Source organism: Neodiprion fabricii, chromosome 4, assembly GCF_021155785.1.
Source record: "Neodiprion fabricii isolate iyNeoFabr1 chromosome 4, iyNeoFabr1.1, whole genome shotgun sequence".
Classification (NCBI taxonomy): domain Eukaryota; kingdom Metazoa; phylum Arthropoda; class Insecta; order Hymenoptera; family Diprionidae; genus Neodiprion; species Neodiprion fabricii.
The window spans coordinates 38,248,457-38,271,182 of NC_060242.1; the positions used below are offsets into that span (position 1 = coordinate 38,248,457).

Below are 22,726 nucleotides of genomic sequence, written 5' to 3' on the forward strand. Positions count from 1 at the left end.
TATCATGGGTTAACATATTATAACTGTTTGAAATATTTTTGGCGTCAATTATTATTGCGGCAATAATTTTTCTCCAAGGATGACCGACTCGCGTTGCGCAACCAATTTAACGAATTGGCGAATTGTTCAACTTCGTGATCTATGACGGTATTTATTCAAAGCCTACTAGATTCACCTACAATGAATCGAGAAAATAGTTTGTAACTAATAATGCGTTGCTATATTGTAATGAAGTAAATAAGACAAACTTGGTGTATTATATTTAATGGCCTGAAACGAATGCACTGTGTAATGAACGACGGTGAGGATATTCAGTAATAAGGAGAGAATAATTAATTCTCACTGTAATAGCATAATTACAAATGAAAAGTAAATACGTTTTTATCAAAGTAATAAAGAAAATAAATTTCTTCAAAGGTGAATCAAACATGATCCTCGAGTGTAAATATTGTATTTCTCATAGCATATAGGCACAACAACCGTGATAACCGATCGTCTCTATTTTTTATTCACAAACTTTTCCACCAAGAAAAACGTCGCTGGTTGAAATTTCAACAACTCTCAGTCAACCAAACTGCTTCAATATAGCTGATAAAAACGACACGCATGCAGGTTACGTAACAAAGCGAGTCTGTTAAATGCCCTAATAAAAAAAAACAAAAAAGAACAAAAAATGATTCCCAAGCATCGGGACGGTTGAATAACCGGGCAATTTAGTCCGGGCAAGTTGACCGGGAGATTAATTAATTGCCTATTGAAAGTCTTATTCATTTCCGAGGTCAATGATGCACGCAAATGGAAACGCGCAACCATTGCACCGGTGGAAACCTAGAATTAATCAATGAACGTTTTTCGAACTCGATTAGTGACCGTGGGAAAAAGTTACCACTCTTACAACGAGCATAAGTGACGAACAATGCCTTCTATAACCCCGTGTTCAAAGTTATCGTTTCACATTCTCCGTCCAATCGGAATCAATAGCTCCGAGTCACGTGACACGGGCACCTGCGCAGAAGGAAACGAAACTGCGCGGACGAGGCCAAGAAACGACCGTTCCCACTTTAGTCGATTGGCAACTTGGAGTGAACGCCGGCCGGTCTGCCGTCGCGACTGACGATTAAGAATAAGGCCGATGAAATATCCTAGAGTGAATTTTTAACGAGCTCGAAACTTCGGCCAAGACCGAGTCACGCGGCTTTCGACTCGGCAAATCATGCGTATGACAAACTAACCGAGCATCTTTCGGTCGGCTCCGATCCATCTAGTATTCGTTTCTATGTCCATGGATCCACCGCGTGGTCGGACACACGTGTCAGTTCTCTGGTTAGCATGCAGCTTTGAGTAGCGCTGCGGTAGACGAGAAGCAGACGGAGCGCATGAGCAGCGGGTAAAATGAGGAAACCGGTCATTTTCAACTGTGGATCCAGTGAATTTCACATGAAGGACACTTGATTGGGTGAGATGGTTTCGCATTTGCCGGGATGATTGGGCTCGGGGATACAGACCGCGATTCATTTTGCTTTCCAGTTTTTAATTGCACCGCGCGCTGTTCAAGCGACACTTGTAGATTTGAATTTCCCGCCAATTGATTGGAGGAGATTCCTGACCCTTCGGCACATCGTAATACTGATTCTGGTACGGTGATTTTGAAATGAATGCATATTACACCGCGTCGATAAGAATTTTGAGTCTGGGTTCTGGATGTGAGATTTTGATTTCTTCGAAGTAACTAACGAATGAAAAAATAGTCTTGTTGGGTAATAAAGTTTGCTTTTTGCAGAAACCAGAACGATATTTCGGATTTTAAGAAAAGTTACATATTTTCTCAAACATTGATTTTAAATAACAATTAAACGAACTTCAGTTTTGCATTTAAATCACTTTGATTGAAAATAATAATTAACAATAATCTACAAATGTAAAAGATTCGATAAACAAAGTTTAAAAATTAATATTTTTTCTAAATAGGCCCCCATGAATTGATATTGACCAGATTCATATTTCCTATATCTTAAACTCCCTTTCGAAAATATACCACTTACAGTATTGTTTGGATCTGGTAAGATCAACGCAAAGATAAAAAAAAAAAAGCAAAAAAAAAACATGTTAACACAGCAATAAAGTTTGCACGACAGGTGAAAAAATTCGTCGCGATACTCGGCACCTGAAATCACATTGAACCGTGCAGTCAAAAAATGGAGTTTTCGTTTGTACTTCATGTTCTCAGGTGGCTTCTTTTTCGGGGCCTGGAGAAACATTTTCAAAGAAGACTAATGAAATTTTGGTAAAAGCATACGTGTGTGTTTGTGTCTACTCACGCTCTCGTACGATATATACGTATTCTATTTTTGTAACAAAAACAGTCCCTTCGTTACGGATGTTATTCAACGGCGACCCGCGTCGCTGATTGTTATCTGAAAAAATAACGCCAATACTTTTGTGATCTGCAGATATGTTCGTCAGGTGGTTGAAAGATTTACATCGGTTGCCTCTTATCGGACGATTTCACTTTCCGATATAACTTTAATAGGTGATAAATTCAATGATCCGGATAAAACCGTACGGCCAGTAAAACCAGTTCATAAGCTACCGACGTTCGACTTTTACTCATAAAACGAAACTGCTGCCAGCAGAGCGCGCGATTGCCTGTAATACTGAAACAGCGCGCGATTACGATCCGTTGCAGAAAAATGAATCCTGCTTATGCAGCAGCTTCGTAGTCAGAGGATTCTGAAACAACTTCGAAGCGAGAAGATAAAAAGTTTGAAGAGCGTTTATTCCCGGCGTCAAGAACTGGTTCAAGATAAGAATGAGCTCGTCGAACTCCGAGGTAAGCCGTCAAACATTCTCGATGAGATTTCATAATCCTTTCCATATCCGTAAAGACGTTGAAAAATATTTATTGCCGTGAAATACAAGCCTCCGATCAATCTGGCACAGAATTTGTTTACTTGCAACACTTTGTTGATAAACGTTCAAACGCGTTACTTTCAACGATCGGATGAGGTGGTAGGTCGACGCAAAGACGCGCGAAGAAATCTACAGCACGAGATCTGGGTTTGCGGGTCATTCGTTCCACTCGAGATAAACACCGACGTCACTCGCGATCAATCAATTATACGAATAATTCATTCCAACGATTGTTTCAGACCGTCTCCATCAGTGCGGAAGTGCGGAAGCCGAACCTTTGCAAGAAGTATCTGGGATGGATTCGCTACGTGACGATCGAGCCGACCATGTGGCTCTACATGATGGCTTACATGACGACTTCCGTCGTCGAGCAAGCCTTCTACGTGAACAAAGCTTGCCGCGTCGATCACGGACTATCAGAAGAGATTTGCGACAATTTAAGCGAGAACGATACGCTGCAGACAGAAGTTCAAGTAAGCAACTCGCCATATTCACTTGACAATTCGCTCCGGCCAATCGATTCATTCATGACGATGGATTTGACGGCCACTTTGACGATATAGATTTGTCGTTGCGAAATCGATCGGATATCTTGTAATGCCTTTATCGGCTTACAGTCACATCTTGCTTTGCAGATAACCCTTGGATACGATCTGTAAGCTGAACGATAGCTCGTTACTTGTTTCATTAAGTCACGGTCAATACTTTTCCACCAGATTCTTCAGTGTCACGTTCTCCTCTTTCCATTCCTGAACATCTGTTTTTACAAGATTCAAGCGATAAGAGAGTTGCATCAACACTTTAATCTCGTTGTATCATTTCTTGTCCTTTTCACGATTTCTAACGCCTTGGTTGATTATCGCGTTATAAGTACGAGTTCTCGGTATCTTAGGTCCAATGAACAAAAGCCAAACAACTTGACATTTCGGCCCTTTGAGGAGGGCCCTCCTTGGAAGATAAAATACGTGAAATACGCCAAAATCATGTTAATAGTAAATTCCTAGATGTAACATATCCAGAAATTATCACAACCAATTGAAACATCAAAGTGAAACAGCACAAGGTCATCGTTGAAATAGAACTCTAGGGTACGTTTAGGATTTATCGCAGACTCTTTTGTTGCCATATTAGTTAAAAACTGGTAGATGTAGCTCCAATAAATATAATCAAATAGGGAAGACTCGTGGTTCGACCTTCGGTCGTGCGAAAGGCCTTCTGACGTTTGTTTATTGGATCTAAGACACCGAGAAGTCACACTCATTAATTGGATAAGGTAGATGAAATATTGTAATAACTAACACGTTACACTCTTGTACGTCAGCGCGAAAAAAATAACACCATTCCTATGAATGAAACACTTTTTCACGGCACAATATTTCCAGGTGACGGTATCGACCTTTCATCAATGGAACGACATCGCGAGCTACGCATTCCCGATAATCCTGGCCCTTTTTAACGGGAATTGGAGCGATCGCCGAGGGAGAAAAGCTCCGTTGGTAATCGCGCTGATCGGAAAGGTAATATTCTCCTTCATGATCGTGGTGAACTCGGTATTGGACACCTGGACTTTGAACATGATCCTCTACACGGCCAGCTTGCCGATGGCTTTACTCGGCAGCGACGTCGCGATATTCGCCAGCTGTTTCTCTTACATTTCCGACGTGTCTTCGGTCACCCATCGAACAATTCGGGTCGCCATCCTGGACGTGGTTTACTTGAGCACCATGCCCGTAGGTCAGAACTTGAGGTTTAATGTGTGTCAGATGGGCCAAAAGAAGTCGCTAACAATCCCTTTTCCCGTTTCAGGAATCAGCCTGGGCTCCTTCTTGTTTTACAAAGTGGTCAACCAGTCCTACACAATAATGTTCGCCATCAATGGCACCCTCCTAATTGTCGCCGTTATCTACTCCGTGTTGAGACTAGAAATGAGAACGACACCGCAGCAGATGCCGATAGACAAGGGGACCAACATACTCCTCGATTATTTTGACAAGAAACACGTCGTCGCCAGTATAAACACTTTGATCAAGCCGAGACCCGAACGTAGGAGACTCTACTTGTGGACTCTGCTATTGGCCATGGCTCTTTACACCTTCCAAAGAAGTAATTCACCCTTTTACCGATTTTCCCGATGAAACTTGAAAGATAATATGAATTGCAAAGTAACGGGCAAAAACGGCGTACGATGTTTATCTTGAACCTTCCATGAATTCCACTTCACGTTTGATCAAGTACGATGTCGACGCTGTAGTATCGTGTATAATTTCTTCGTATTTTCCTTTCTCGTTGTTTAAAAGTGGTTCGTGCATTTTTCAGACGAAAGAGAGAAGAGCTACCTTTACACCGTAAAAACATTCTCATGGGACGTTGGAACTTTTAGTACATTCCGGACTGTCCAATCGAGTTTATTCGTCGTAGGTAAGCGATTCTGATCAATTTATAATAACGCAATGCACAACATATTCGTCAACTCGATATCACATTTCGTTTCAGCAATGCTCTTCGGCATTCCGATCATGAGTAAGGCCTTCAAGATGCGAGACACCTTGATTGTAGCCGTTGGAGCGATATCCCATGCGAGTGGCCGAATCTTTTACGCGACCGCAACTGAGCCATCTCTGTTTTACGTAGGTTGGTGTATCAGAATGACCATTTACTTACACAGTCAATCGAGGCTGGGCTCAATCCCAGGGATCAGGAACGTCAAACTCGCTTCAAAATATTTTGCGCATAAGTGGAGAGTAATTTTGGCATTTTCTCGATCTCCTATACGAATCTAAGAATGGATTCATCCATAGAATAATAAGTCATTGAAATCACTGCACTGGTAAACAATGAACTTCAAGTAACCGAATTACTTGTTTTCAGGTGCGGTGGTCGCTGCTTTGGGTCCAGTAGTGGCACCAGTTCTCAGGTCGATGATGTCAAAGGTGGTTCCAGTGTCGGAAAGAGGTACATTTTCCGTTGCCTCATTCGACAGGGTCTAAAGTTCGACCGGTCCATACATGCTTAGCATTGCATACATGTTCGAAACCATTTTCAGGGAAAGTTTTCGCTCTTCTGTCCGTGTGTGACAATGCTGTACCACTCGTCAGCACCGTGTTATACTCTCAACTTTACAACGCGACTGTGAAGACGACACCAAGCTCGATTTACTGGCTAACGTTCAGCACTCAAATCGCAGTTCTGCTACTTAGTATGTGAGTATGAAACGAAATTGGAGTGGAATCCTGAAAACGGGTAGCTGATTTCTAGCATGTTAAGAGCAAGTGGTTATACATTTGCAAAGAAGTTCATTGAAGCCTTCCGAAGTCACTCGAGATCACTCGGGTTTTTTAAACTCATGCACAAACTAACTCGACTTCATTTTCATTCATAAAGCCATGCTTGAAATCTTTTTACTGATCACAAGTCAGTTGAAGAATATACAAGTCGTTCAATCGCTTGATGTCATTCGAAATGATCTTAAAAGTGAAACCCAAGTCACTTTTGAATCATTCAAATTTATTTAATTTTTCGGTAACTTGTGAAACCGTGATGTCATTTGAATCGTTTGCATTTCGTAGTTCTCTAAGTCAGAGGTGAAAGCAGATATTCGTTATCTTTATTTTATATCGCTAATCAAGAACCTGTTTAATTTGTCATCCGTTCTTCAAGGGTGATTCACGTGTCCCTTGGATCCCGACGGTTGGAATCCGCGAATGAAGAGACCGACAGTATCTGCAGTTTTCCGGTACTCACCAAGAATGATCCATCGCTTGAATCGTATGAGAAGAAAAAAAACGCTGCTGCTTGACCCGCGAGAAAATACGCGTTTAAACATGATTTAGAATTATAGTTAATTATTAATTTATACACTGCCATAGTAGACTGCTATATTTAGTGTACAGGCATTACATTCGAATCAGCAGCTACATACCTTGAGAATTGTCAGTGATGTTTAAATTTATACGGGTTCAATAAGCTGTTGTCACATATATTTCGAATCGACGCGAATATAATATATGATACACAGTAGCCGTACGATAATCTTAACTATGTCTTAAATCAGACCGAAGACAACAACGAAGAATTGAATTTTTGTGACCGACATAAGCTATCTGGTAACATTTTCCGCTCATAATTGAACGCTCAATAACTTTTTCAACAACTTTTGACAGAATTTTGAATTTGCGACTGTTTCGATAACTAAATTCTGAAAATTCTCAATTCCAAAATTCATTGTTTCTAAATTGCTCTGCAGAAAAAATTGATATTAGAAAAAGTTTTAGCGTTACACATTTGCCAGTTTGAAAGTGTAAAATCTCTAATTTTTTTTTTTTTTGTCGCCTCCATTTATACGAATCAGGGCTCTGATTGATTATCGCAATTCAGGCTGTGAAACGGGAGACGAACGAGGGTCGGAACGGATACATTTTCCAGGTAAAAGAACCTGGACGTCCTCGACCCTCGCCTCGTGCGTCCGAATAAAATTAACACAGCCAACAAGTTCCTACCGGCGAATATTTCGGTAAAGGCCTAATTTGTATTCAGCTGGTAGAAGGATGTCAAGGACCGCGAAGTTGCAAATTTCTCATAAGTTAATCATATACCTTTAAATGTTGTAATAATACGTTGAAGGCAAAGTAGATGTAAAAATTGAACAATATTATTGAAAAGATACGCCGAATTTTTAACGTCAGAAAACTTGCGGTCTTTAACAGCTGATGAGGAAGTGCAGTCGCGAATTAATCGCGGTTGTGCAAAGTTTTTAGCGATAACCGGTTTTACCGCTTTTCGATTACGCTTGGTTCAAGCCGTTGTTCTTGTAGAAATCTCACACGCTATCCAAAAAACTTGGATAAAAAATTAATAAATTACTTGTGGTGAATTTTCAAACTACAGCGCGATTTCGGCAGCTTTTTTATGCATATAGATCGAATCTCGTGTGATTTATAAACACGCAAACGGCGATGCTTATCTCGTGTAGAACTTATGCTCGTTTTATGTATGAACCAACACGCGCCGTGTGTATAAATTTATACACTCAACTGAACTGTCGTAAATACTTTGCATGACGGACAATTCACGCAAGAAAATAATTACGAGAGCTTCAAAAAATTATCGCGGAATACCGAGTTGAAATAGATGCAAGTAACGTGTATACTGTGTTTACATTATGTACTCGGGTAGATTATAAAATCCGGAATACCGTTCAAACGATCGTGTAAAATGATTCGAATTTCTCGCTACATACCGATGATAACTCATCGAAATAACCGCTCTGAGAAACTTTCATTTTAGCCATGTAAGAATGGCAGAAAATGCGTAAAATTCAACGTTTTCTAATTTAGTTATGGCAGGAATTAATGATTCCATGGGTTCACCCATTTTTTAGAATCAACAAAGTGCCGGACATGATTATTTTAATCGGAAATGTAGATCGTTCGCAAATTTCCCGCAAATTTTTTTTGAATTATCGCTAGAAAATTGAGCGGCAATAATTATTTTTTTTTCATCTTTTTCATGCAATTCTGGCTAACCATTTCAGAATTTTTATCGTGATTCGTCACAGACTTTGAGAGAGTTCAAAATTCTACCTCAAGTAAATATAAACTTTATGGTATAATTTAAGATTTATCTATTCAGAATGATAAGCGTTAATTTAAAGTAAAGACTCTTGTATGATTTGTAATATTTTTCTACAATGTAATAAGAATTTACGTTAGTAATAGAACAACGAGGCAAAGAGAAAGCATTCGGTACATACGGTTCGGGTTAGATTCGATAGACGATTGTTTTAAACTGATTAATTCAGCGAATCAATTATTCCTCGTTGAATTTTTATTTCACATGGAAATCGATCGTCGTAGATTAATTTTTTTTTTTTTTTTTCTTCATTCAGATCCGACAATCGGCTTTTCTGACAACGCATATCATACCTATAATAACGAAACTCTTCAAAGAAGTTCCGTTAAAAATACGAAAAAATGACCATCGTCGCGTAATGTCAAGGCGGAAAATCGAAAGTGTAATATACGTGGAAAAAATGTAAAATAGATGGCAAACGGGAATTGAAGGCTTGTTTACGAGGTGAACCTTTGCGAAATTGTCATACCTGTAGAATCGAAAGTGCATATGCTATATGTATGATATTTTCTACGTAACTGTAATTCGAATATTTGCCGTATTCCATTCTGACCCAAATTCAGTCCCACCATAAGCCAACGCCCATCGAGGCTCTCTTCGCTTATAAAGAGACAATACTTGCAACTTTTCGACACAGTCTGAACTGCCAAAGAGCTCCAGAGAGTGCAAAGTACGAGACCCAAAATCTCCGTTCAACATGGTAATTCAATTTACTTTACTTACTTTCTCACCGTGAATTGGTTTGAAAATGTCAAACTTTCCCTTAATTCAATCGTTGTCAATTTGCCATCTTCAATTGGCCTTTTTTTCAAACTCCTGTCGCTCGATGCTATAACTTCTTTTATCACTATTTTTATTTTTGTGTTTAACTCGTTGTCAGTTACTTCTCGAATTTCCACGCTTCGAAGAAAAGTATTTTTTTCACGATAAATTGAAATACAGCACCGCTCAAAAGTATTTTGATAATATGAAATTCGTAATTACTTTGATCAATCGTTTTTCTTACGTTTCTTTACTTTCGCTTTATTTTCGAGCAATCTAGAGTTAATTTTTAACAATTATGTAGAACATCGAATTTCTTTCAACAAATAATATTACTGATTTTTGTAGTTTATACTTGCATGTAATTAACTGAATTGCTATCTTTGTCGAAATACTTCTGAGCGCTGCTGTATTTATCGTTCAAAGAAATTCGTTGAATCTAAGAACCCGCAGATTGCTCAATTATTACACGAATCGCGTACGAAACGTACGTGAAAAAACAGATGGAATCAATTTACAAAAAACAATATGCAACTTTACAATATTTATCTTCGATTGCAACGTGTATGATATATTTGTATTATATTTTTTATCGATAAGTGGAAATTTTAGTGGAGAATTAAGAAAGGCTGTAAATACCTGCAACCAAACACAAAGTGAAAAAACGGGGAAAAACTTTTTGTTATTCTATTTATCGCTTGCGTTCGTCGGCAAGATTTTTTTTTTTTTTTTTTCAAAGTATCAGTTACAGCCCTTTTTAACTAGTCTCTCTGATTATATTTCCTGAAAATGAAACAGTTGTGGGATAAAAATCGGGAAAAATTTAATCATCAATCCTGCGAGTGTAATTAAAATTGAACATTAAAGCTATATAATTGAAATCACGTTACTGGAAACTCGCGGCAAAATTTATATGGAACCAACACTGCGAAAGTGTGGAAACACTATAAATAAAATTAATCATTTCAGATCGTCAAAGGACTGTTTTCGTTATTGTTCGCGCTTTTGACAGCCGTTGCAAGCGCTGTTCCGCTCCCGGTTCCGGCAGGTGCCATTCTCGCATTTCCCATACCACAAAGGCCTTTTTACGCGTCAAACCTAGGACCTTATCCAAGACCAACGACCCGAAGACCGCAATGATGAGACGAACATTCCCAAAGTTCTTTTTTTTTTTTTTTCGCAATAGCGAAAAAACATATTTCCTGTAAAAGTACTACAGAAATTAAGCATATTAAGTGTAATTACGATAACAACTTATCGTAGTATAATTAAAATTGTGAATATTTATTAATAATACAATTTATATAGCAAACACAATCAATTGCAATTCTGTATCACGTGCATATGATTTATTTGTTAGAAATTTACTTCATGTAATAACCATGCACTATTGAACCTTTGAGCATTTTAAAATCTTCGCGTAATATTTTCACCGTGGCGCGAAATTCAAACGACGAGCCAGAGACATCGTTATTACGTAATGACGGAGACAACCCGATACCTGATAACAAAAACATCCAAGAGAACCAGACCGTGCAACGAACTGAAACAACAATAAAAAAAAAGAAGGAGAAAAGGAAGAATTAAAAATAAAAGCGAACGCAACGCATGGCTCAGTGAATCCTGGAGTAAAAAAACTTTGCGCAAACTATATCGCAATTCTAAGACATAAAACATTGTTTTTCTCGAAAACAGAACAAATCGCGCCGCACGTTGAATTCTAAATTTCCGTCATCCGTCCGCGGACAAAACCGCGGTTTTTATAACCGCAAGTCGTGAGTAAAAAGAAAATGTCAAAAAAAAAAAAAAAAAAAACTCGCCACAGTATAAAAAGTTAGTAAAAAAATTAGAAACCCATCCGCTCCCACACCAGCGTTTGATAATTGCTCCAGCATATGTCGGAATTTACCGTACATTATGCGGCCAAGAACACGTCACGGGTGGCCGAGGCTCGGCACAAAAGTCATTTTATTCTCAGTCAGCGAATCGTCGGAGCTGTTTCCGACTGTCGTCGTCCGCGTGATAAAACGCAGTCTCTCTTCTATCTCCTGATATCAGTGTTTCTCCCTGAATCGCGACCTGAAATCGTCAGGTAATTCGGATCTCACCCTTTGAGTGTTTTCTTTTCTTCTTGTGTTTGTTTCTTTTTTTTCTTTTTATTTTTTTTTTCTTCTTTCCTTTCTCACATTTTCCGCAATTTCGAAACATGAAATCCGCCGTTTTCCTTATCGCCGCTATGAGCCTTGTGCTCTGTCAAGAGGGAGTTTTTCCCCTCGATCTGAACACAAGTTACCTATTTGGAAGCCTCCGAAATGCCACCTTTAAAGCCGGAAACTACAGTAAGTACATCCAGAAGAGTTAATGTTGTCGCTGTTGTTGTGTTTTTTAATTTTTTTTTTTTTTTTTTTCGCTCCTTTGGCTTAGTTTTGCTACTTTTCGAGAAAATATTTTTTTTTTTTGTTTCAAAACCTTCGTCGTTCGTCTCGTAACTCACGTAATTTTTCAGTATCGGACAGCATTCAGAAGCAGAAAGAGATGATCATTAACGCGAAAAACACGGCTAGTGAATACGGTGAGCAAAACGTCATCATTATCATCATCGTCGTTATTTCCATGCAGATATATTCGCAGACTCGATTACGTTGTTCCGATTTGTACCGCACGTATAATCGATTATTTATTAAACGATGAACTGTCGTTAAAAAATTTTCGAACGACATTTTGAGGCGAAGAAAAGTTTTCGAGTTTTTTTCAAATTCGAAAACTAGCGACTTTTCACTTTTAGATATTCGTCCTCGCTTTTGTGGACGAAAACGGGAAGACGTAACGAGAGCGTCGCGTTGCTGTAAAAAAAAAAAAAAAGAACGAAAGACAATAAAAAAAAACATACGCGCAACGTATTTGCAACGAAACATGTTTGCGTTAAATGTAAGTAACGTAATCGTAACAAGGGCAACGCGCAGTGCCTAATTATCGTTATAATTATGCACATGATACGGTGGGCGGTAACTAACTGGTCGTCTTATCAACCCCGAGTTATCATCAGCGTTCTGGTACAAATTTCCGGTCACAATTGTACAACGTGATGTAAATAAAGTGATATACGAAACGAGATGAGAACGAGACGAAAAATGAAAGATTGGATCGAAACTTGATCCGATTCTGAAAGTGCAAGTGCAAGCGTACACTGAACACAACAACTTGGAACGAGTAATTGGAATATGAGATTAAAGATTATACATGTTCGATTGTTACATTATTATTTATACGCGTCGGCTAGTCGGTCGGTAAATACGCAATTGTAGAAATTTATGCGTGATTTTTGACCTTCTCTACAGCAAGTATATTATAATGAATGAATTATTTATCCAAGAGCCTGCACAGACGCTGCTTCGACGGGTCTTTAACCAGGAGACAACAAATTTGTCGGCGATTCTTAATCCGGCTAGACGTTACTTAACAAACGTTCGAGATTTTTTCGACCAAGAAAGAAAAAAAAAGATACAACGTCGCCTTCGTACTTATCAAGTTAAATGTTATTCATTTTACCGATTCTTGAACTCTGTTAAATTTCCCGTTACTCTGGTTTCGGAGAAAGAATAAAGTTATTGTAATCACGCAGAAAGTGAAAAGTTTACTTTTTCAATGAAGCGAGTAACAAAATTCTAAGAAATCAAATGTGGATGATGATATCTTGAGAATGGATGAATGGATTTGAATGAAAATTTACAACGTGAGACTTTTTGGGTCGCTATTCACGAATCTAAGGCCTGATTAGCAGAATTGAAATTTGCCGTATTCAATAAGCTGAAAAAACATGTAAAAACATTTGGATTTTGATGAAAATTGATATTCGTCGGTTTGTTGGATGGCTGATCACGAATCTGAGGTCAAATTTGCGAAATCCGAAATGACGAATCCAATATTGTGGAAAAAAACATCTAAAAACTTTCGGATTTTAGTAGAAATTTGTAGGCGGAGGTTTCTCGGGTCATCGATAACGAATCCAAGGTCAGACTACCAAAATTTGTAACAGTAAATCAATCCATTATAGTGGTTCAAAATAGAAAAAATCGTCATATTTTCAAATAATATAGTATCCGAAGGCTTTTGAATCGTTAATCACGAATCTGAATTAGTAGCTAGAATTTCGAATTGGATATTAATATTTTACTGTTTCTGTAAACTTGGAACCTACATCGTGAAAACGAGAAGTTCGATCACGGCTGGATCACGGTCAGCCTGAAGTCGATCGTTCGTAACTTTTTGCCTCGTGATGATTGATTCGATCTTATCCAATATTTTCTCAAAAGATCCCTGTGCAGTATGCAGGCAATTATCTAAAATACACAATGAACAACTATAACATTGTGGGAAATGTTCTAGCGTCGGATTAATTACGTAGTTTGTTGATTACGCGCTTATTCCATGAACGGCCATGATCTTGCGGACCTCGCAATTATCCATCTCCATTCTGAAAGTGCAGAGTAACAGAATTCGTTCGTGATACACTTGACGAATCACGCGATACTCGTGTTATACTTTTTCTTTTCAACGATCTTCCGCAGCGCCGCTTCAATGCTCACGTACGTAATTCCGTCTTCGTTTCTTGACTTTATGTATGAATTTTTTGTCCTTTCGATTCTCTAACCAGCCAAGCGACACGTAACGTTGATATACACACCCGATGTTCGTGTTTACCTTGAATCACTGGAATTATTATTCAAAACAACAATGCGTTACTTGTGAGTTCGAAGTTCGGCTTCTTATTCCACTAACTCAGGCATTGCACAAAAATTGAATCATTATCGGGGTTGGTGACTTTAAACTCGATACTTTTTCCTCAATTTTATCGCGAGATTGTCCCACGTGTTGAACATTTATAGAAATAATTTATTCTTAACTTGTGACGATTTTTCAAAAAATGAGAGAAAAGAGTATAATACTAAAATTATTATTGTCAACAGATGAGATGTCGGATTTCCATTTCAAATCACTTTAGATAGTCAAAAGTCTAGTACATTTATTCGATTTTACTCTGATTTTATTTGTTAGAAGCTGACTATATGATATTCACTAAAATTCCATTCAAACATATTTTTTATTGCATTGATATTGATTACGATCGAAAAATAGTAGATGTAACATCTGTTTCAAGTGAATTTACAAAAAATAGTTATTGCAACAAAATCAATAAGCTAATAGTGGAGTGAAATAGAACATATTTACTAGACTTTTGACGATTTTGAAGTGACTTGCAATTTAAACAAATCGATACCCAATCCTACATTTTTTGATCAAAATCATTCTGACTCACGAAGAGATCAATTTTCTAAATAGGTAGTCAAGCTTGAAGAAGCTTGTGATTAAATGAATCAAAGAATTGGATTTCGGCTCACCGAGCACCTCGAACAATGTTTAAATAATTTTTATAGAGCAGACACTTGATCACTTCCTTTTTTCTAACCTTCCAGTTACGAATGCGGTAGCAGTGCCAAGGAACGCGCTGATCAATGCCAAGAACGCGACCAAGAACTACAGTAAGTTGAATTATGCAATATCGGTAAAGTCGCCTCGAAGACCAACTGACAGACCTGATGACGTATTTTAATTTTTGACATTTGACAAGGATAGTTGACAGCACGGCGTCCAAGGGTATGGAGGTCAAGTTCAGGGCGGTAATGGAAACCATCCGGGTTAAAATGCCTTACGGAATTCCCGCGCTTGACATTCCTCCTCTAGATCCTCTCAAAATCGAACACGAGACGTACGATCTGTCCCACAAGGATGTCGGCAAGTGAGTATTCTGATGTAGCCATTCAATTAAGGAAATCGACAATGCGAGGGCCGCTTAAAATCCCAGTGACATAAGCTGGAAGTTGAATTCCTAATCATAGGACACTGATGACTCAAATGTTTCTCCAAACCATCGGGAATCAATCGACTGAATTGAGGTACCCGAAATCGTTGGAAATCACTCCATGATAGTCTCGAAGGCCTTAAAAGCCTGCCATAAATCATGTCTTGATGGTATCAACCCACCAGTATCGATCTCAAGTGATTTAAATCAATTTCTGCATCCCACTAATTGTAAGTGACTTGCCTTCATTTCAAGTGTAGGTATACCAAGTCGGTCTCATTGATTTCCAATAATTGCTCATCGTTAAAGACAACTTCCATAGACCTCCTGCGGTTCTATCTAATCCGTAAGTTACTGGAAAACCATTGGAAATTAGGAGTAACCACGGAAACCACTCTAAATGGATACAACGAATTGAAATAATTCATTCAGTTTCCACACTGAGGTGGTAAAGAAAAGTTAAAATTGTTCTTAACCTTGTTTTAAGCTTGAAGTTATAGACCATTAAAGCTGCCATCGTGACTGTAAACGGGCGATAAAAACTAGAAGATTCTGTTTAAGTGAATTCATAAATCGAAGTTGACGTCCTAGACAACGATACAAAGACCGTAATACCATACGGATATTTTTCCCTCAATGCAAGCGTATGCCATACACCCTTGAAGTAAAGGTCTTTCGTCTGATAACTTAAAATTGTATCGTCAATTGAAAAAATGGTAACCATTTGATTCGACAAAGTAGTGACGGATAATTTGATGACTTAAATGATCGATTTCCCTGTACCAATAAGCATTTCGAGCACCCTGGACAAAGCGACCATTTCCGGCTTGTCGACCTTCGTAATCGACCGGGTAAAGATATCCGTGATTGGAGGTGTGAGCCTCGCGTTGAACCTGAGCGTGCCAGCAATCCGGGGAAATGGAGACTACGAAGTGCACGGATCCATCGGCCGGTTGTTTCCTCTGAACAGCACTGGACCCTTTGAATTCGAGGCGCAGGACATCCGCTTCTACATCCACGTCGTCCTGGGCTACTCAGGATCGATGTACGTCAAGTCACTGGACACCGATTTCTCCATCCGGTCCGTTAAGGCGCGATTCTACCACCTGTTCAAGAATCCGGAGACGGACAAGACGATGAACGAGGTGCGTTAGGCCCCATGTACACTTGGGGACAATGAATTTGAGACGGGTAATTTTTTACACTAGACAGTTACGTTGGCAACACAGAGAAACCTGCAGCGCCACAGTCGGCTGAGCGCGAAACAAACTCAGTCTCAATAAACGTAACATAACCCATGACCGTCGAATCTAACCTGAAAATACCGCGGGGATAATGACTTGTTGGATTTACATGTATTCTAAGGTTAGATTCGACGGTCATGGGTTATGTTACGTTTATTGAGATTGAGTTTGTTTCGCGCTCGGCCAACTATGGCGCTCTAGGTTCTCTGTGTTGCCAACGTAACTGTCTGGTGTAAAAAATTACCCGTCTCAGATTCATTGTCACCAAGTGTACGTAAGTAGATCCCTCACTTCCAGTTCACTAATCGCGCTTCTCGATCTGTTCAGATCATCTCCGAACTGGTACCACAGCTTTTGGAGGTCGTTAAGCCCGAGGTGAAACCTAAACTTGAAGAAGTCATCGCCCAGAGGATAAACGCCTCTGTAGCTCATCTGAACGTAGGGAATATCCTCGGGATCCTCACCGGGACAATCGACCTTCAGACCATGGCTCATCTCACCAAATCGGGTCCTCAAATCCTGCAGCCTCTTAAGCGTTGACCAAAAACCGGTTTTCTTATATCATAGGTATTAAATCTTGCGATCGGTATACGACGGAAGAATTAGTAATCAATAAATTTATACTTCTCTTTTTTGCTCTCGTCTTTCACCGTCTACATATATACTTTTATCGAGAAAATTTTTAAGGCTCTTCCTTCTACAGAATATTCTTCGCACCTGCGAGTCAAGTTTTCCTACCTTAGACTCGAATTCGTACTTTTGATGTATCGGCTCTTGCCAAAAAGCTGAACTGGGAATGAATTGGAACGAAAGGCGAACGAAAATAAGTACGGATGTTACAAAAAGATCTAAGGAGACCGCATGGATAGTTGGAACGGCTTGCCGAATGGTCGATAAAGAACTGGACTACAGCGTGATGTTTCAATCGTCGTGAAGCCGATCGACTCCGCCTTTGAAAACCAATTCTCCCTGGGGTATTTTTAACTCCCGACACTCGATGCTTGCGACTATAATCGCATTATGTGGACACTGTCTTTGCATGAGGGTACAGTCTCAGTGTTTCCATATTACAAGTATGTAGGTTAAAAAAAAAAAAACCGTCACGACAAAAGGATTAGCGAAAATTATACAAGCTTAAGTATACTTCTGCAGTTCAGGTTAATTGACGACGATTATGTACATCATCCTAAAGCAATAACGAAGGAAACGCGTCGATCGGCGGGACTTAAGATAAGGAATCGATAGTAAAAAAGAGCGAAACTTTATTTACCACTGTTTTCGGTGAAACGCAACTTTCAGCCGGCAGGTAGGCAACCGGATCTGTACAAACCGTGCTCTTGCATAACAGATATGCATCTGCGGTTGCCTACTTGCCGGCGTTAATTGACGAGTTTCACAGAAAACTCCTGGTATGTACATTTATAAAAAAATCGCTGATAAGCGTCTGCAGCTCGTCTCTGTTGTAGCTGCTAGAATCGCAGAGGCTTAGGTTTCACCGTGTAACCCTAAATTGGGTGAACCCTTTCGCTTGGCAAACATTTTAGTAATAATTCCGAAAGGAAACTCGAGTCTCTCGTCGGTCATTCGCCAGACGTTGAAGAGGTGCGCCGCTTTTCGCAGCCGCCATTTTCATCAGGACTATAAGCTCCCTTAATATTGGCTCAGTGCAAACGTGATAGCGGTATAGTTGCAGGGCGTGTCTGAGATCGCCAGGAAATCAGGTAACTCTATATACCCCATCAAGCCTACACCTGCCTGTCACGTTCTCTCTCTCTCTCTCTCTCTCTCTCTCTCTCTCTCTCTTCCCCTTCCTCTCTATCTCTCCCCATCCTTCTCTTTCACTCTGGCTTCTGGAAAGCTTAATATAATTGCGCCACAAAATTCCGGCGGTCGAGAATGATAAGTGATTTTTTACCAGAACTACCAGCGTCAGGATTTGCCTTGAACAGCCCATTTGTAAATTAAAGTACATAATATATTTGTACTCGATGTCTAATTACATTTTTCTTGTATTCGTCCTTTTGTACTTGGGTATTATAACGAAATTAAAATGAAATATAGTCGATTTCATGCAATTTCTTGGTTTGTTTTGACGTGGACAGATTTTCGATTTTGAAACAAAGAAATCTGACCGCTTACTCGGACGATAAAGAAGAACATAATGAATTGCTGTCGATATCTTCGATATATCATTCACTCTACGTTGAAGAGCAGGTATAAATGATATCAACTGACTGCACTGCGTATCGAGTAAACATCTAATTTCACAACATGCGGTTGTTAAGTTTGATCGCAAATCATAATAGTCGTTCTTTTTATCAATCGATAAGGAAGATCCTTGAAATATTTACCGTCATCTTGTTGCCAACGGTTCAGCGTTCCGAAACATGCGATAAATCAATTTACAAAGAGTACGTTTAAGGTTCTTCTTAGTACACAGGATGTGACTGAAAAACACGCGATATGTAAATCAGAAATCACTTGCCAGGAATAATTATGCCAAGGTAGAATGAATTCGAGATACTTTTTTTCCCCGAGAGATTTTTCCGCCAACTGTGAGGAAACTCATAATTTCCGCATACGCTTTAAATGTTTAGACAAGGAAAAGACAAACAATCAGCCGAGATCGTGCAGCGTAAAAAAATCGTAAAAAAGTTTCCACTCCAAGCATTGCAAAGAAACTGATAAAACGAAACAAACATTTGAAATACATACCGCAAAGATGAAAACACTCTTCAGACGCCCCGCTAATTCACGACTATCGTATCTATCTAATCCAGATATTTTCCTCCAACTGAATATCCAGCTCGTAAACAAACTAACGATAAAATTCAGACTGATATAACAGCTCCGGGTCGGATGAGCATTATCAATAATTACCTGAGCCATTATATTATTAACGCTTGTGAATGAAAGCTCTCCATGATCGATAACCGATCGATTATAAAAGAATCATGAAAAATTGAAACACGATATCGATACTTCTGCAAGGTAAAATTTTACGCCCAATTATTGTTATACGATTTACGCAACTATAGTCGAACTCCTCGATGAGCAAATGTTTTTTTTTTTTTTTCTCCTTTCAATCAACTGAGTAATTAATTCCACGAATCGACTCATGTCGTCGAATAATTGGCAACAAATGTCAAAGGAGTGGACACATTACTCTAATGACTATGGAATACTCTGTTAAAACGGGTATCGTCGCAATAAAGGTTTGAATGTTAATGGAAGTACAAGAAGATACGATAAAATCAACTATTTAGAAATGAAAATAGCTAGCGACTGTATAATAATCGCAACTAGGAATTTATCTCTATACAGAGAAAGGTCTTCTTTTGTGAAATTCGGAGATTGATCTGCATTATACGCGATTATGATGTCACGTTTTCGTAAAGTACTTCTCCTGGTTCATCGATCGCGATGTACTCTGCACACATCGTCTTCGTGTAATCTCGGATTAACGAGTCCGAATATAAAGGTGCAAAGTTTAATTAAGACTCAATTAGCGACGTGTGAGTAAATGGTAGATCGAAATGGGCGATAATCGACTTCAGCATCTCGGATCTATCTACAAAAGTTCATCTGTCGCGAGAAAACGACTTGAATACAATATCTACATACACGAAACCTAATCCTTGGTGGTATTGTTCTGCGACTCGACTGATAAGAGACGTGAATTTAAAAACCACAGATCAGATAGCGACGATCGAATAGTATTTGCCTATATATAGAATATAATTAACTGCTGATCGAAATCGATCTGTGTAATAGAGCGGCAAGTCAACTATCAAATTCTTGAACGTACGTTACAATTTAACTTGACGAAATTCGTCAGTGGTCAAAAATTGTAAATAGCAATTTTTATCCTAATAATACGAATTTTTGTCCTGTTGGTCCAAGTTTTAATATTACATAATCCGAATATTTGTCTTCACAGTTCGTGTTTTAATTTTAACAATTCCAATTTTGTTCCTAACATTCTGAAGATTGGTTCGGATATTTTGAATTTTTGTTTCAAATTGTAATGGCCAAAATTCGAATTTCCGTTCTAAAAATCCAAATTTTAATCCTGATAGTCCGAAGTTTTGTATAATCCGAATTCACATTTTAAAAATCTGAATTTTGATCCGAACAGTCCGCATTTCTATTCCGACAATCCGAATTTTGCTTTAAGCAATCCGAAAATTGGTTTCGATACCATGAATTTTAATCCAGACTATAGGAAATTTGAATCTGACGATCCGAATTTTGTTCCTAAACGTCATAATTTTAATCCTGAAAGTCTTGGGTTACGAAAATCAAAATTTCGAACCTTAGAATCTGAATTTTGATCCTCACAGTCCGAATGTTGCTACAATTGGAATTTTCATTCGGGACACATTGAAGTTCGATCCTGCCAATCTGGACAAAGTTGCATAATGAAAACCCTGAACAACTCGAAGGACTCAAGTTTTTGGGGGTCGAAATTCGCTCGATAAGATCGCATCCGAACCTACTAAGCAGCAACAGTTGTCGGTTGGCGTTACCATCGCATTGAACAAAATGAGCTGTGAGGAGGGGGTATAAACGAGAGGGGGCGGGGGGGGGGGGGGGGGAGGAGGAGGAGGAGGAGGAGACCTATTGCGTAAAGCTTCGCGGCGCCTCTGGACATGCGTGCAAGAAGTTAAGGCTCGTGCGAATTCCTTCCGTTCAAGGGATGCAGTAAGACCGCGTCTTTTGACTCGGACGCGCTGTTTGAAACCTCTGCACAGCGACTAAATGATACGAAAACCTGTCAAAGAGTGCCTAAAGATAGTCGATCAGAGCCTGAGTAACACCAAATTTTTTCACGTTCTCCGGTTAACAAAGGCAAAGGAGTTAAAAAGTATTTAAATTCCGAGGAAAAAAAGAAAAAAGAAAGCTACTTTTCTCCACTAATTTTTTTTACCACGATTTCACATTCACATAAATATGTGAATCAAAGCGTGTTTAAAATAACATACATGTATGTATTTATAACGTATACGAGGCACGATTATTAGTGGAAACTTTTTTTTTTTTTTTTACATTTCTTACAAAGTATAAGGATTGAATTTTTTTTATTTATTTATTTTATTTTTTTTTTTTTCATTTTACCTTTTGTCGCGTTTATTCTCAAACACAACAACGGAGAACAGATGATAAAATAAGTAAAGATAAAGACTATATTGCAGCGCACCTGCGCAACAAATTACTCGAAGATGATCTTGTTATTGTTTACGGTTAGAGTATGTAACTTGTATGTTTTCCAACTGTAATGATGCGAGTTATCGCGGACCGAGAGATATAATGCCGGAGTAACTAGAGTGAAAAAAAAATTGGATAAACCCGGAACGTTAATCTATAGAGAGAGAAAAAAAACAAAATAAAAAAAAAAAAAAAAAAAAAAAAAAAACGGAATTAGAAATAAATACACGGATTGATAAATCGAGGGACGATTAACAGTAAATTAAATCGGAATAGAAACCAAATGATTCTCGTACACGGTTCTTGAATGTCCGCTTTGTTTCTTTTCTTTTTTTTTCTGTTTTCCACATATTCGAGTCGAACAACAAGATACGGTGCGGTTATCTGTAGAGAACAAATAATAGTCGTCGAATAGACGGTGCTGATTTATCTTCTGTAAATCGAGATGACGATATAATAATAATAATAATAATAATAATAATAATAATAATAACAATGATATATTGACGGATAAGAAAACAAGTCGCGCGATATTACATAAACACCATTAGGAACATCTGTGAACAGGAAATAATTTTCGAATCTTAAATCGATCTCTGTGTCGCTGAAACTCGGGTATGCGACGATTAGAAGAAACAGGGATTCCTAGATCATTATAAAGAAGTGTGGCAATGACTAGAAGAAACAGCACGATCATGGTAAGTGAAAAAACTAACAGCGGTTATAATGATAATAATAAAATAATATAAAAATAAGTATAACGATCATTTGCAGTTTCTTTTTATCCTTTTCTTTGCCATTCTTTGGACTCTCGATAATTTATGAGAGGAACCTTCACATTTTGGTCAATTCCATGAATTCACAATTTTTCCCCGTTGCTGGGACGATAATAAATCGTCGTCCAGTGCAAACACATCATCTCAGCAATGTCGCGTTAGGTATATACAAGCAATAAACATGTGTGTAATTTTTTGAATCTCGTTAGGATTAATGCCACATGCCGGCCGGTCCGTCGCTTCAATGTTTGCAATCAGCATTATTAATTCTACGGTTCGTGAAAACGAACGCGACGCGATATTTCAACCGCTGGCGTATGGCATCAATTTGTCCAATC

The 22,726-nt window shown here is 38.6% G+C and overlaps 3 protein-coding genes across 10 annotated transcripts in view; all 3 read left to right on the top strand.

The window, feature by feature from the left end:
• The first annotated feature begins 1,079 nt into the window (after positions 1-1,079).
• LOC124179399 (solute carrier family 46 member 3) lies at positions 1,080-10,819 on the top strand. Of its 3 annotated transcripts, none has more exons than XM_046563710.1 (11): positions 1,080-1,456; positions 2,451-2,830; positions 3,150-3,383; positions 4,293-4,644; positions 4,717-5,013; positions 5,227-5,328; positions 5,404-5,541; positions 5,779-5,862; positions 5,954-6,110; positions 6,568-9,238; positions 10,270-10,819. In XM_046563710.1, the coding sequence occupies exons 2-10, from the start codon at positions 2,810-2,812 to the stop codon at positions 6,704-6,706; spliced, it is 1,524 nt and encodes a 507-aa protein (XP_046419666.1). In that variant the 5' UTR covers positions 1,080-1,456; positions 2,451-2,809; the 3' UTR covers positions 6,707-9,238; positions 10,270-10,819. The 3 variants fall into 3 exon arrangements, with proteins under 3 accessions (XP_046419666.1, XP_046419667.1, XP_046419668.1); XM_046563711.1 differs by having other exon boundaries at positions 2,687-2,830; XM_046563712.1 differs by lacking the exon at positions 1,080-1,456 and adding an exon at positions 1,467-1,635.
• A 438-nt stretch (positions 10,820-11,257) lies between these two features.
• On the top strand, positions 11,258-17,036 carry LOC124179402. Of its 5 annotated transcripts, XM_046563713.1 has the most exons (6): positions 11,258-11,639; positions 11,807-11,872; positions 14,775-14,840; positions 14,935-15,097; positions 15,951-16,305; positions 16,732-17,036. In XM_046563713.1, the coding sequence occupies exons 1-6, from the start codon at positions 11,507-11,509 to the stop codon at positions 16,942-16,944; spliced, it is 996 nt and encodes a 331-aa protein (XP_046419669.1). In that variant the 5' UTR covers positions 11,258-11,506; the 3' UTR covers positions 16,945-17,036. The 5 variants fall into 5 exon arrangements, with proteins under 5 accessions (XP_046419669.1, XP_046419670.1, XP_046419673.1 ...); XM_046563714.1 differs by lacking the exon at positions 11,807-11,872; XM_046563717.1 differs by lacking the exons at positions 11,258-11,639; positions 11,807-11,872 and adding an exon at positions 13,864-13,886 and having other exon boundaries at positions 14,930-15,097.
• A 4,058-nt stretch (positions 17,037-21,094) lies between these two features.
• LOC124181604 (parathyroid hormone/parathyroid hormone-related peptide receptor-like) overlaps positions 21,095-22,726 on the top strand; it is a 47,932-nt gene continuing 46,300 nt past the window's right edge. Inside the window, exons 1-2 of one of the 2 annotated variants that reach the window (XM_046568315.1) lie at positions 21,095-21,271; positions 22,128-22,310. In XM_046568315.1, the coding sequence (XP_046424271.1) occupies positions 22,284-22,310 (27 nt within the window). In that variant the 5' untranslated portion in view covers positions 21,095-21,271; positions 22,128-22,283. Of the gene's footprint in view, positions 21,272-21,529; positions 22,311-22,726 lie in introns of those variants that run through there. The other variant, XM_046568314.1, reaches the window with a different exon arrangement.

What these genes read in the sequence shown, in the direction of transcription:
- LOC124179399 (XM_046563710.1), top strand. Translation starts at nt 2,810, where the DNA reads ATGAGCTCGTCGAACTCCGAG. An exon ending in ATCGAGTTTATTCGTCGTAG is followed by an intron (nt 5,329 to 5,403) that starts GTAAGCGATTCT and finishes ATTTCGTTTCAG; the next exon opens with CAATGCTCTTCGGCATTCCG. An exon ending in GGTTCCAGTGTCGGAAAGAG is followed by an intron (nt 5,863 to 5,953) that starts GTACATTTTCCG and finishes AACCATTTTCAG; the next exon opens with GGAAAGTTTTCGCTCTTCTG.
- LOC124179402 (XM_046563713.1), top strand. Translation starts at nt 11,507, where the DNA reads ATGAAATCCGCCGTTTTCCTTATCGCCGCTATGAGCCTTGTGCTCTGT. An exon ending in AAACACGGCTAGTGAATACG is followed by an intron (nt 11,873 to 14,774) that starts GTGAGCAAAACG and finishes CTAACCTTCCAG; the next exon opens with TTACGAATGCGGTAGCAGTG. An exon ending in CGGACAAGACGATGAACGAG is followed by an intron (nt 16,306 to 16,731) that starts GTGCGTTAGGCC and finishes CGATCTGTTCAG; the next exon opens with ATCATCTCCGAACTGGTACC.